The 12,428-nt window shown below is 53.0% G+C and overlaps 1 protein-coding gene across 1 annotated transcript in view; it reads left to right on the plus strand.

Annotated features, from left to right (window-relative positions):
* Positions 1–4,482: 4,482 nt before the first annotated feature.
* LOC122371227 (RING finger protein 17-like) overlaps positions 4,483–12,428 on the plus strand; it is a 42,509-nt gene continuing 34,563 nt past the window's right edge. The window contains exons 1-2 of the mRNA XM_043347380.1: positions 4,483–4,488; positions 5,409–5,509. Coding sequence (XP_043203315.1) covers positions 4,483–4,488; positions 5,409–5,509 — 107 coding nt within the window. The remainder of the gene's footprint in view (positions 4,489–5,408; positions 5,510–12,428) is intronic.

Below are 12,428 nucleotides of genomic sequence, written 5' to 3' on the forward strand. Positions count from 1 at the left end.
CGCGGCCGCCGTACGATACCGTCTGGGAGTGGGGTAGCTCCCAGCGCCCCCGCCGCCGCCGCCTCTGTTCAAATCCCCTGGGAGCGCGTGCACCACTCCCTGCCGATCAGCGCCGATTGAGCTGCGGGGGGGGGAGGCAGTCACAGTGCTCCCGACTCCGGTCCGCCTCGTCTCTCTCCCCCCCCCCCCCCCTCCAGGGCAACTGCGCCGGGTTCCGACTGTTTTCCTCTGCCACAAGGCGGCGTCGATTGGGCTGCGGGAGCGCCACTGCGCCGGGCCCCGGACAGCTGTACGAGTATGTCCGCCGGGCTGGGGACTGAGACAGGTCGATTTGCCGTCGCCCGGCTGGTGATAAGGACCGATTGAGACAGTTAGGTGGAGAGCCGACGGACATGACTCGAGACGATGACTGTGCATAAATGGAACTTGCTGAGGTCATCCACATCTAATGTGGTAACGAATTAGTGTTTACCTTATGTGATGCCGTCATTAAATCTGGCTCAGTTGGAAAGTTCGCGCAGATGTTTTTTCGCTGAAGTCGTTAGGAATTGCGCCGTCATGTGAAACTCAACATCTGAAGAACAGGATGGCAGTGAATTAAAGGCAATGAAAATTTTTAGGCACTGGGTGAGAAATTAAGTAAAGCAAATGCATGCCGGAGGACAAATTGAAGGCGAAGCTCAAAACTGAATTTATTAGACCTTAATAAGATTTGGCACCTAGTCAGAGTAACCGTTACGAGCCTTATAATACATCAAGTGCTGCTTCAACGTCTCAGGAGATATGAAATGCTCTTCACGGACAGCTGGCGCTCGCCGAATCCCTCAGCTCTTTATTTCCTTTGCTATAATGCTTCTCTGCAGTTTTTAACAGCCGTCCGAACGGAGTATTTTCGCTCATAACGCGTCTGCGGCAAACGTAGACCTCTGTCTGCCGATACCGGCTGACGGTCGGAGGGCTATCGGCGGCGGTGGGTCGCCACCTGCACTGCTCCGGGCCGGCGCTCGTCACCGCCCTGCTGCCACTGCCCCGGTGTCTGACTGCTCTCGTCACTGCTCCGGTGTCAGTGTGCGCGGTGTCGCCGTCCCGGTGTCTTGCCGGCTGCGGCGTCGCCGGATGACGGACGGCCGACACGGTGCGGGTGACGGCACCCGGCGCTGGCCGCTGTCGTTTCAGCTAAGGCGATTAACGGGCCGTCGTTTCACCGCGAACACACCGTGTTCGGCTGGCCACAGAATCGCTACATTGATCCAACAATAATCACCCGTCCAATTAAACGGTGGACGACGGCCTGGTGCAGTGGTCGAAATCCGTTGATATTGCCTTTAATGGACAGTTTATCACGAGCTGTCCGTTTTAGATCGGCTATATTTTGGTTGAAAAGTGCACAAATGGGCACCGTTTGTGTTTTTAAGCGACTAGAACGAGACGCGTGATACGCTGACCGCTTCCCGTTCCGGTCCGATGTCCTGAGAACTTTGTGTCGTTTTCTGAAATTGCCTCAACGAAGGAACCGACGACCCAATGAGCGTGATTTGATCATTATCATTGGATGCAGCGTCAGGAAGGAATTTGCAGGGATTGTACACAAGTAGGTAGCTAACGTGGTCGATCATTAAATCTGATTTTGTTTTCGTGAGTGACAGAGCTGTTCGGCAAGCTCTTGCCGAGTTTGTCATATGGTGCTTGCATTTTTCAGTTGTATTGATGTGTCGCTACGAGTGTAAGATGGTGGAACTTTTTGTGAAAGTCACGTTAAGATCTTCTTGAACATGCTTGTGAGATATTTGTCGCAACATTGAAGGTTTTGTGTTATTTCGAAATTGCAATCGCAATCGTCTGGTTTGACGGGATCCCTGTTCGCGTTTTTTTTCAAACACCGACTTCGGATTTTCACATAACTTTGTTAAATTGACCCTTTCGATAGGCGTCCTATGTTTGTTGACTGATTGTGCTGCATGTTTATTGGAATGCCGGCCCCTTCTCCTTTAACCACCTTGTGCAGTGTGCACGCATGAATAAGCAATAATTATCGCGTGTCTGCTCACGAGTCTCTCGGCTTTAGCCCCGCGGTCCGGGAGGCGGACCACACCAGCTCTGGTCCCGCAGTCCGGGGAGGGGGATGTTGTGCGCCCGCCCGCCGCCACCCCCGCTCCGCGTCACGGCTAGTCCGTCCGTCTCCGCTGGTCTCTGCCGCCCCTGGCTGCCCCGCCCGCTGCTCTACACCGTCTCAGGGGACCGGAGACAGCCATCTCAGTGCTGACCGATCGGCCACGGCACGAGTCACTGGTCACCACTGCACGATGTCATCACGGAGAGAGATGGGCCGTGTAATGCGCTGCGGGGGCCCGGACGGAAAGGCCCACATCAGTAGGTGGAACTATGGTCATGAGTACCCAAATATAGGAACGTCCCCATTTTTGGGAACGGAGTTCCCAAATATGGGAACGGGCGTTCCCATTTATGAGAACGGAAGGTAATTTTTCGGCCGTTCGCCCACTAAAACTCATTAGTGCATCACGTCTCAAAAAAGTGCACGCTAATTTAAGTATCTACTAAGTCTCTATAAAATTATCTTTAATCTGACCGTTGAACAAGGAAATTGACCGTCGAATGATATTTTTAATGATTTTTTGAAATGACGGAATGGTGAAAACATCGCTTATACTACAGTTAACATGCAATTTAAAGGAAAATGAAGCGTTTTTTACATTTTGAGGTCAAGTATAATAATTTTCGCCTGGTTATGAAGTTTCATACTAGCGACACCAGCTGCTGACATATGCAAGCGAACACGCGGAAAGTCCCGAGGTAATATTGTTGACTTTTGGTGTCGGGGCGCACGACCGCGTGGAACGTCAGTGATTTTACCGAACTACTGTTGTAAACTCAGTTTCAGTGGTTTAAAATTATTCAGCTGTATTTTATCATCCCAGAAAGGCATATTTTATTTGGATGCTAGCTATTTAGCGTTGTTTTATAAGGAGCGTCATGAGTGTGGTTTTTGTCTTCCGTGTTTCAAAGCATGATCGTTTTGGGGAAATTTCTCTTATATAGGTCGCTCTGTGTGGCTTATTTATAATTTTTATGCTGATTTCGATCATTCCTCGTGCCCATCCTACCAGGCCTTTTGCCACTTACACTCATTAAGAAAGGAAAAAACTAGATTTTCATTGGGACTAGGTGTTTTGAGGGTGTAACATATTCAGCGTTCCCATTTTTGGATACTTCCTTGTGCTCGTCAACTATCGGTGATAAACAGACGGGTGCTTGACATGTCTCCACCCTCGGCGCGGACGGTGGATATAGGTATGGAAGACCTTGTTGAGCATCGCCGAGCGCTGTGAATTACGTAATCCTGCAGAGGGGGGCGTGCCCCCTGCGGGATCGACGGGAATAAGAACGCAGAAGACCCGGCGAAACATGCGACGGTCTTGCCGGAAAGGTCATCTGATGATTGTTGCGGTAACAATAACTTACGGCGTTGGACGTGATGCTTGTTAATGAAAAGAGCCCCTGAAAGGCGTCGGTGAAATCGTTCCCAATTTTGGGTACGCCGTTCCCATAATAAGGAACGCTTGCAGCGCCAGTGTACGAGAGCGTTCCCAAATTTGGGCTCGCGGCCCGGATGATGGACTGCTTTAGAAATAGGGGAAGGATTTGAAACTACGATGGGCCTTACAATATCAAACTCTTTCCCAACAATATTGAGGCAAATATCAGGCGGTTCACGATCGTTTTATATTTTTTGGACGTCATTTAACGGTTCTTTTTCTTGTTTTAAATAATGCCTACATGGCGTTCCCATATTTGGGTTTATCGTTCCCAAACATGGGAACGAAAATGCGTTCCCGAAAATGGGTACGCTTGACCATAGTTCCGCCTACTGACATAGCAGTCGGGATCAGCCGCGGACGGTGGTATTTCGAGCACCTGTTCGTATAACTAGGAAACCTGGCTGCCGATATCAGCAGCACGGCATTGAGGGCACTGGCGACTGCAGCAACTCACAAAACACTATCACTCACTATCGGCTCGCCACTCGGGAGCCCCGGAGACTTCGTTACGTCATAGCACACCAACACTGAACAGCCCTGTGTGCTGGGTCGTTTGGCTTGGAACGAGACGCACACAGGAAGGAGACGCCCTTCTGCTGACTGTTTCTCTCTCTCTCTCTCTCTCTCTCTCTCTCTCTCTCTCTCTCTCTCTCTCTCTCTCTCTCTCTCTCTCTCTCTCTCTCTCTCTCTCTCTCTCGCTCTCTCTCTCCTTGGTCCCGGTCTGGTCGTTCTGTGGTCCCGGCCCCTCAGGAGTAAGATAACTGGCGTTATCTTAAGTTAATCCCGTAACGCTTCGGCATCGTATGCTCCATAGCATACTCATGTGTTGGCTGTTTATCGGCCGGCCGTCTCTCTCTCTCCCTTATATCCTATTCACCTTCCAGGCGATCGTTAAGAGAGAGGAGACGGTCGACGAGGTAAGGAAATGAAGGTAAGTAAAACCAACGCAGATGGTTGGAGGGGTGGGTGGAGGAAAACGTGCTCGGCAGCGACCGCTGCTGGTCCGCTTCACTCGCCCGGGCCGCGTTGAGTGGACCTCAGCCGTCCCGCTCACGGCGGCCCGCTGGTGACGTCACGAACCCTCCGGCGAGGTCAGGTCGGAACTCCGCTCGACAGTGCCGGCCGGCGCGGCTCTAGAGGCCAACCGCGGATACGCGTTTGAGCAAGGATGCGGCGTTACCATTAACTGGCATTTGATCAAATGATCAGGTGATCAGCTTTAGCTTTGGTGTGGTCCCGGGCTGTCAAGAAGATCTGGTGGGTGGCTGTCAGCGGACACCTCGGCCGCGGTCAGCGCTGAGTTGGCGCGCTGTCAGCTCAGCTGCCGAGTTGTGTTATATGGTACAGAGCCGGTAACAGCTCCCCCGCAGATCAATCATCTAATGGTGCTCGTGAGCTGAGGCTCAGCTGGTGTCATCGGAATTCCCTCCGTGGCGTGTGTCATCTTCGTGACGTCATTTTTGGAAAGTTCATCGATAATGATTAATTCTCATGATATCATACAGGATATATCACCGGTTTGTTATCCAAAGCTCTCCACTAGCGCATTAGCAGGACTCAGGCGGTCTCTGTTCTGACAGCAGTGCCCGCCTCCCTTCGTCGACAGTCTGCGGACGGCCCCAAAGATCGCTCGGGCTGGCATACTCCCCACATTATGTACAGTCTAGAGTATGGTAACTGAGACTGGCCCCTTCCCTCGCTCCGCAGATTCTGGTGACTGAGACTGACCTTCCCCTCGCTCACAGAGTCTGTTAACTGACACTGACTCCTTCCGTCCCTCCATAGAGTCTGTTGACTGATACTGACCCCTTCCGTCCCGACTGAGACTGACCCCTTCCCTCCCCTCCGCAGAGTCTGCGGACGGCCTCGCCGTCTCAGGTGCTGGACCCGAGCGAGGTGCAGGAGGCGATCCGGCTGCACTTCAGCCAGCTGCACGGGCAGCTGCAGCTGCGGCAGCTGGCGCTCACCGAGCAGCTGCTGCAGGCCGCCCAGTCGCAGCGCACCGCCATCCGCGACACGGTCAGTGGACGGGACACGGGGGAGGGCGGTGGCCGCCCAGGGAGCGGGCGGTGGCCGCATGGTGCAGGTGAACCTGGCGAAGATGGCACGAACCAGCACTGTTGTCAGTCGGGGGACTGAAAGAGGACGACTCCACTCTTCACAGTCGCCGTGCAAAGGTGGTTTGTTCAGCTCCTACTGCATGGTGGGTCTTTGAAGTCCTCGCTGCAATGGTAGGTCGTCATCGATTGTGCACTACCCGGGAAATATCTAGTGCAATGGGGGGAACCGAACGACTTTAACCCGCGACCGCCTGGGGGGGGGGTCGGATCCGACCCCCCCCCCCCTCCGTTTTTCTTGAATAACTCATGAACCACTTTCGCTATCTGCTTGAAACTTGGCATACCTTCTCCCCCATCAATTTGACGTCTCCTGTGCAATTTTTAAGAAAAAATTTCCAAAAATTTTTGAGATATTTCGATTTTAGTGATGTAACTACATGGCGTTTTTAGTCAAAAAGTGGTAAATGTTTAAAAAATCGCCAAAAATCAGGGTTTGAAGCAAATTGCAAATTAAGGACATCAAAAGACGCAGCTCAACGAGTTCTTTTAAATGGCTGTCTCGGATTTTCCATAAAATGCGTTTTTCACCCCTAAAAATTCAAAAAAACCCTTGACCTGTACCTAGTATGACCCCTATACGCACATGGTACCTTCACTAGGCCTTTGAGGTCATTTTTGGTGAGTTTCGAGCAGCAGCTATCGATTCCGCTGTCCGTAAGCCGATTCATGCAAAACCCCTGAATTTGACCTTTGACCTGACCTTGACCCGAAAGTTGACCTCAATCTTAAAATCTTAAGAGTGCTTTGGGAAGGTCTCGTAGAGACCTTTCGAACGCCGCCTCGCGGGGCTCGATACGACCATTGGTTCTCGAGATAACAGGGGGGGGGGTCGGATCCGACCCCCCCCCAGGCTGTCGTGGGTACGGAAATAGCCCAGGCGGTGCCGGGTTAAATTGACCACGTTGTCATATGTTTTGTTTTTGTTAGGACTACCTGTGTTATGCGGAAATTCATCGCTAGCCGTTTGTATTTTGTCTGCTTATTGGTGGCCATTCTGAAGGGCACCATGCTTATCTAAGAGGAAAGGTATCCGAAGTTTTTGAGGCACATATCTGTGTTGAATCAGCTTTGACTTTCGGAGCTCTACTCCGGTCAGTTCTCACTGGTGGGGCCCCGGACACAATTGACTGGTGTTTGGTAGTGCTGCTGCTGCAGCAATTAACGTCGTTTGCCTCCACACTGTCTTTAAGCCTGCCTTGAAGGGACCTTCACTCAGATATGCATACACTGCTGCACTGTAGCTGGAGCGGTCTTTTGGTATATGTGAAGAGGTCATAGCGAATACCCAGAGACGATAATCTCTCTTGCGACTCCTTTGATTGGCTTTTGATACTCTGACAAGCGGTTTGTAAATGTGAGCGTGAGAGTAGTCTCGCTGCGCTCCCGTCGGCTCTGAGGAGCAAGAACATCAACACGCCAATCTGCAAGTCCGTCGTATCCTAGCACGTGTTTGACCGACTGCAAGGGTAGATTCAGATGCATCAATTTGTGGTGACCTTCAAAGGGAAAGCACTTAATTTAAATGCCGACAAGCTTCTTAACTATTTTAAGTACCTAGAGAATTAAAAGACCCTTGAACGTATGTGTGTATTTTTTAATGACTTAAGATCAAGGTACACGGAGGCTGGTGCGTCCTCAAATATCTTGTCACTGTACGCTGTCTCACTAATTCTGGTTAAAACGCGGAATATTTCGTCTTCCAGGACTTAGCTGCCACTGGCTCTGTCCATAAATCCACCTCGGCGACACGGATGGCAGCCCGGCCCGGCGGCCCATCTGCTCCCGCTGGGGAGTTGGGGGGGGGTGCTGAATTTAACGGCAGTTGGCCTCGCGGTCGGGTGACGGGTGCTGGGGTGACACGCGGCGGCAGATCAGTGGCCGGGCCGCCCCGCTGGCAGGCTGGGGGAGTGGAGTTAGATTAGTGGCAGGCTGGGGGAAGGAGTTGAATTAGTGGCCGCCCTCCTAGGAGTATGAGTTAACGGGTGGTTAGTATGAAACTGGACAAAATTTGATTAAGCATAGCATCTCCAATAATGAACAGATTTTAATTATTTTTGGCAGGTGAATACTTCCAGTTATTTTATAGTAACAGCTCAGATTTCAACTTTCTGCTATTAACTACTAGAAAACAGTGCGCCGGTAAGTCAGCAAGCGTTCCGGGACCTGTTCGCGCAAGTTTTTGAAAATAACACAAATTACAAAAATGCTACCATTATGCGTCACATTACGCCATAGGATGTCACCAGATCTTAAGGATATGTGATTATCGATAAGTTCTGATGACATGCAGATGTTTTGCATGGTGGGCACGGCAAGATCACCAAGAAGAAACAAACCGGCGCCGTCACCGAACAGTTGGGGCTCTCTTAGTGATTTCTGGGAAGAAATTTTGGAATTTTCAAAACGTATGACCAATTAATATGTCCACAAGCAGGAATCAGGTACAGAAATAGGATGGAGGTGACAGAGGCACAATTTCGTACACAGAAAACCCGCCTGCGCCGTCTGTCACAGGGTCCAATGCAGGGTAGCAAAAACATGGAGATGCATATGGACGATAAATGTGAGTTCACCTGCAGTGGCAGCAAAATGCCTTTCATTGCCAAATTTTACACGTCCTCAGCTGGTGGAGACACTATTCCACATGTGGATCTCACCTTCGCTTTCGACTTGAGAGCAAGTACCCACCCGAGATGCCCGTCTGGCTTCCCATGAGTCCGAGGGGATCACGCGTCCAGTTACTTGCCGAGCGCAGGCAATGTAACGGGCGAAGTGTACTATGAAAAGTGTTTGAATGGCGTGTTTTTACCACTTATTGAGTCTCAGAACACAGGGCATGATGCTCTGTTAGGTTCTGACCTTGCAACAGTCACAGTACGCGCGCTAGAACACGAATCTTCTTGAGGACAGGGGCGGATCCAAGGGGGGGTCACATGGGTCATGGCCCCCCCCTTGAGGCCCGGGGGCCCAAAGACCTGCCAGGGGCACCACCGGCCTATCAGGGGTATCACAGTCCTGACAGGGGCACCACAGGACCGCCAGGGGCACCACAGGCCTAGCAGGGACACCACAGGCCTGGTGCCCCTGGGCCCTGACAGGACTGTAACGCCCCTGACAAGCCTGAAGTGTCCCCGGTAGGCACGTGGTGCCCCTGACAGGCCTGAGGCGCCCCTGCAAGGGCGGTGGTGCCCCTGGCAGGCCTGTGGTGTCCATGGCAGGCCTGTGGTGCCCTTGCTAGGCCTCTGGTGCCCCTGACAGGCTTGTAATGCCCCTGGAAGGACTGTGGTGCCCCTGGGCCCTGACAAGCCTGAGGTGCCCCTGACAGGCCAGTGGTGCCCTTGCTAGGCCTGTGGTGCCCCTGGCAGGCCTCTGGTGCCCCTGACAGGCTTGCGGTGCCCTTGGAAGGACTGTGGTGTCCCTGGGCCCTGACAAGCCTGAGGTGCCCCTGACAGGCCCGTGGTGCCCTTGTTAGGCCTGTGGTGCCCCTGGCAGGCCTCTGGTGCCCTTGCTAGGCCGCTGGTGCCCCTGGCAGGCCTCTGGTGCCCTTGCTAGGCCGCTGGTACCCCTGCGCCCGGAGAGGACTGGTGCCCCTGAAAAGTCTGAAGTGCCCCTCGGCAGGCCCGTGGTGCCCCTGACAGGCCCAAGGTGCCCCTGCGAGGCCGGTGGTGCCCCTGGCAGACCTCTGGTGCCCCTGGCAGGTCTGTGGTGCCCCTGGCAGGTCTGTGGCGCCCCTGGCAGACCTGTGTTGACTGGTGCCCCTGCTAGGTCGCTGGTGCCCCTCACAGACCTGTGGTGCCCCTGGGCCTTGACAAGCCTGAGATGCCTGGCTATGACAGGCTCGTGGTGCCCCTGATAGACCAGTGGTGCCCTTGCTAGGCCTGTAGTGCCCCTGGCAGGCCTCTGGTGCCCCTGCTACCCCTGCGCCCGGAGAGGACTATGGTGCCCCTGAAAAGCCTGAAGTGCCTCTCGACAGGCCCGTGGTGCCCCTGGCACCTGACAGGCCCAAGTTACCCCTGCGAGGTCGGTGGTGCTCCTGGCAGACCTCTGGTGCCCCTTGCAGGTCTGTGGTGCCCCTGGCAGGCCTGTGTTGACTGGTGCCCCTGCTAGGCCGCTGGTGCCCCTCACAGGCCTGCGGTGCCCCTGGAAGGACTGTGGTGCCCCTGCCCCTAGGGGTGCTCATGGGCCCAACAGGTCCGTTGTGCCCCTAACAGGCCTGTCGTGTATACTTGCTAGACCTGTGGTGCCCCTACTTCCTGGCAGGCCTGTGGTGCCCCTGGCGGGCCTGTGGCGCCCCTACAAGGCCGTAGGTGCCCCTGAAAGGTTTGTGGTGTCCCTGGAAGGACTTTGGTGCCCCTGACAAGCCTGAAGTGTCAAGGACAGACCCTTTAGACGCCAGGGTCAAGTTCGTCGGACTGACAACGATTTGCTTACCTGATAACGTTCCTGGTAAGTACTCACTACTCAGCGTCCACAACATATATACACATAGCACCTATGCACATAGCACATTCATATATACTTGCTTACAATTGGTAAATGTGGTTGTGGCTAAGAGTTAAGATACTGACTAAAAATAAAAAATAAAAATAAAAAAACTGAAAATGGGGGCACCACCAAAATGAAGTGGACGAAATCCGTTGAGTTTTTAATTTTGGGTATAGGTAGGGGCACCACTTCGATTCATGACCCTCCCCTTGGAGTTTTCCTGGATCCGCCCCTGCTTGAGGAGGCTGGGGTGCCCGAAATAGCACGTGACATGAACCCGCCACTTACCCCTCAGATTTAGCCCATTGAGGATCTGTGGGGGCTTATCAAACAGAAAGTGTGTAAGGGAAGGTGGCAGGTCAACTGAGACGCACAATTGAAGCAGAGAATCTAGCAGGCCATCTGTCAAATCGACCCGGAGGTGCCGCGAAAGACAATGGCGGGGCTGCCAGCGCGCGTGCGCTTGGCGGCTGACAGAGGTCCAGTGTCGCAGATCCATTAAGGCGAGCGTGATTACAACAAAATAATGGCACAGTAACGCGATTTTCGTCGCTTTCGCTTGAAAACTTTCGACACAGTAATAATTCAAACTTTGTCCAGTTTCATACTGACCACCCGTTAGCTCGCATCGGCTGGCCGGCCGGGAGAATAGAGTTTGCTCTCAGTGGCCGGCTGGGAGTGGAGTTAGCTTGGAGTGAGCAGCTGGGGAGGAAAGTTAGCTCAGTGGCCGGCCGGCTGGGGAGGGGAGTCAGCTGTGTGGATCGACAACGCACATGGCGTTGGCTGGGTCTTCTGTGAGCGGTGGACACCGTAGCAGCGTTTGGTTTTATTGGTTAGGCTAATTCCTGCTTCATTGGTAGACAATGCCCATATTGGCAACAATTGCTTTAAAATTATTAGTGCCAGCATTTTGCATTTCTTTCCATCGCATACCTCTTCAAGGCTACGCAAGTTTTCACAATGCGCCACCCAACAGTCTGACTATCCAATCGCATCGATTTCAGTGTTTTGTGAGGCTTCAGTGCATGGTTGATTGCTTTTGGCGTATGCTAGATATGAAAGTGAAAACAGCAATATGGGATTGCGATAAGCAAACGCCAGTATCAAACTGGTGGTGAGGGGCGCTGGCACGGAATGACACTTCAAATTTGGATCTGACATGTTTGTTTTGCCGGAGACACGCTTGCGCCCACCTTCCCTCGCATTCCGGCGCCTCAGCGGGGGATTGAGTTGTCACTGGTGCGTGGAGTAGTCACTGGTGAGTGTAGTAGTCACTGGTGAGTGAGCGGCGCGTCGCTGCTGGCCGTGAAGGTGTTTTCCTCGAGCGGCGCGCGCTGCCGTGTGTGGGTGTCGGTGTCGGTGGGACCGTGTTTTGAGGTGTCGTGTCGTTCAGGGCCGGCTGACTGACCGTTGGTATTTACTGACAGGCTGATAGCTGCGCACCGGGTAGTGCAGTAGGGTAGGACTGGACTCTGGTATGACAGGCTCTGGGTATTCCGGAGGGACAGGACTCTGTTAGTTCGGTGGGACTGACAGGCTGATCTGCGTCCTGGGTAGTCGGGAGGGACAGGGTCCGGTTTTCTGGAGGGACAGGCCGGCTCAGTTGAAATCGAGACGGTGGGTACAAAAGGTGCTGCCATCGCCCGTATAAGTATGACTACGCATTTGTCTCGTTAACATCAGTGATTATCAAACAGCCGGCTAGACTGTCCCCCTGGCAGGTGGCGGCCCTCCGGTTCGATGTTGACACGTTAAGCAGCAATGAATAGTGAAGGGCAACGGGACAAATTATCGAAGTTTTTAATTTCGAATATGTTTGATTTACTGCCTTTGTGAGATGAAGCATATCTCTTCACGTTGGGTTGAGCAGATGCCGATTGCCATTAGAAATGCTTTTTTCACATGTTTGGCGTTGACTCGACACAGTTGCGTTGACGTGTTGATGTTGCCACCGTCCGGCTGTGGGAGACACCCAGGTCGCTACGCTCGCCGTCCGTACTGCTCATGACGTCCCCACACCACGGCAGAGCTCAGCCCGGCCGGACCGCGCCAACTGGAAACTTAGCGCGGAGGCGCCCTTTGACAGCGCTGCTGATTGATCAGCTATAAAAGTTCCGAAGGATCACTTCTTGCGACAGTCAATAAGGCTGTTTTTTACATCAAGATTTGAAACTCCTAAAATCGGTGGTCTTAGTGCTTAAACACTACTCAGAACTATCACGCAACGGGCGTACCAACAGGTGCGTTACTATTTGCTCCGCTATAC

This window comes from Amphibalanus amphitrite, unplaced genomic scaffold, assembly GCF_019059575.1.
Source record: "Amphibalanus amphitrite isolate SeventyFive unplaced genomic scaffold, NRLGWU_Aamphi_draft 001217F_arrow, whole genome shotgun sequence".
NCBI classification, from domain to species: domain Eukaryota; kingdom Metazoa; phylum Arthropoda; class Thecostraca; order Balanomorpha; family Balanidae; genus Amphibalanus; species Amphibalanus amphitrite.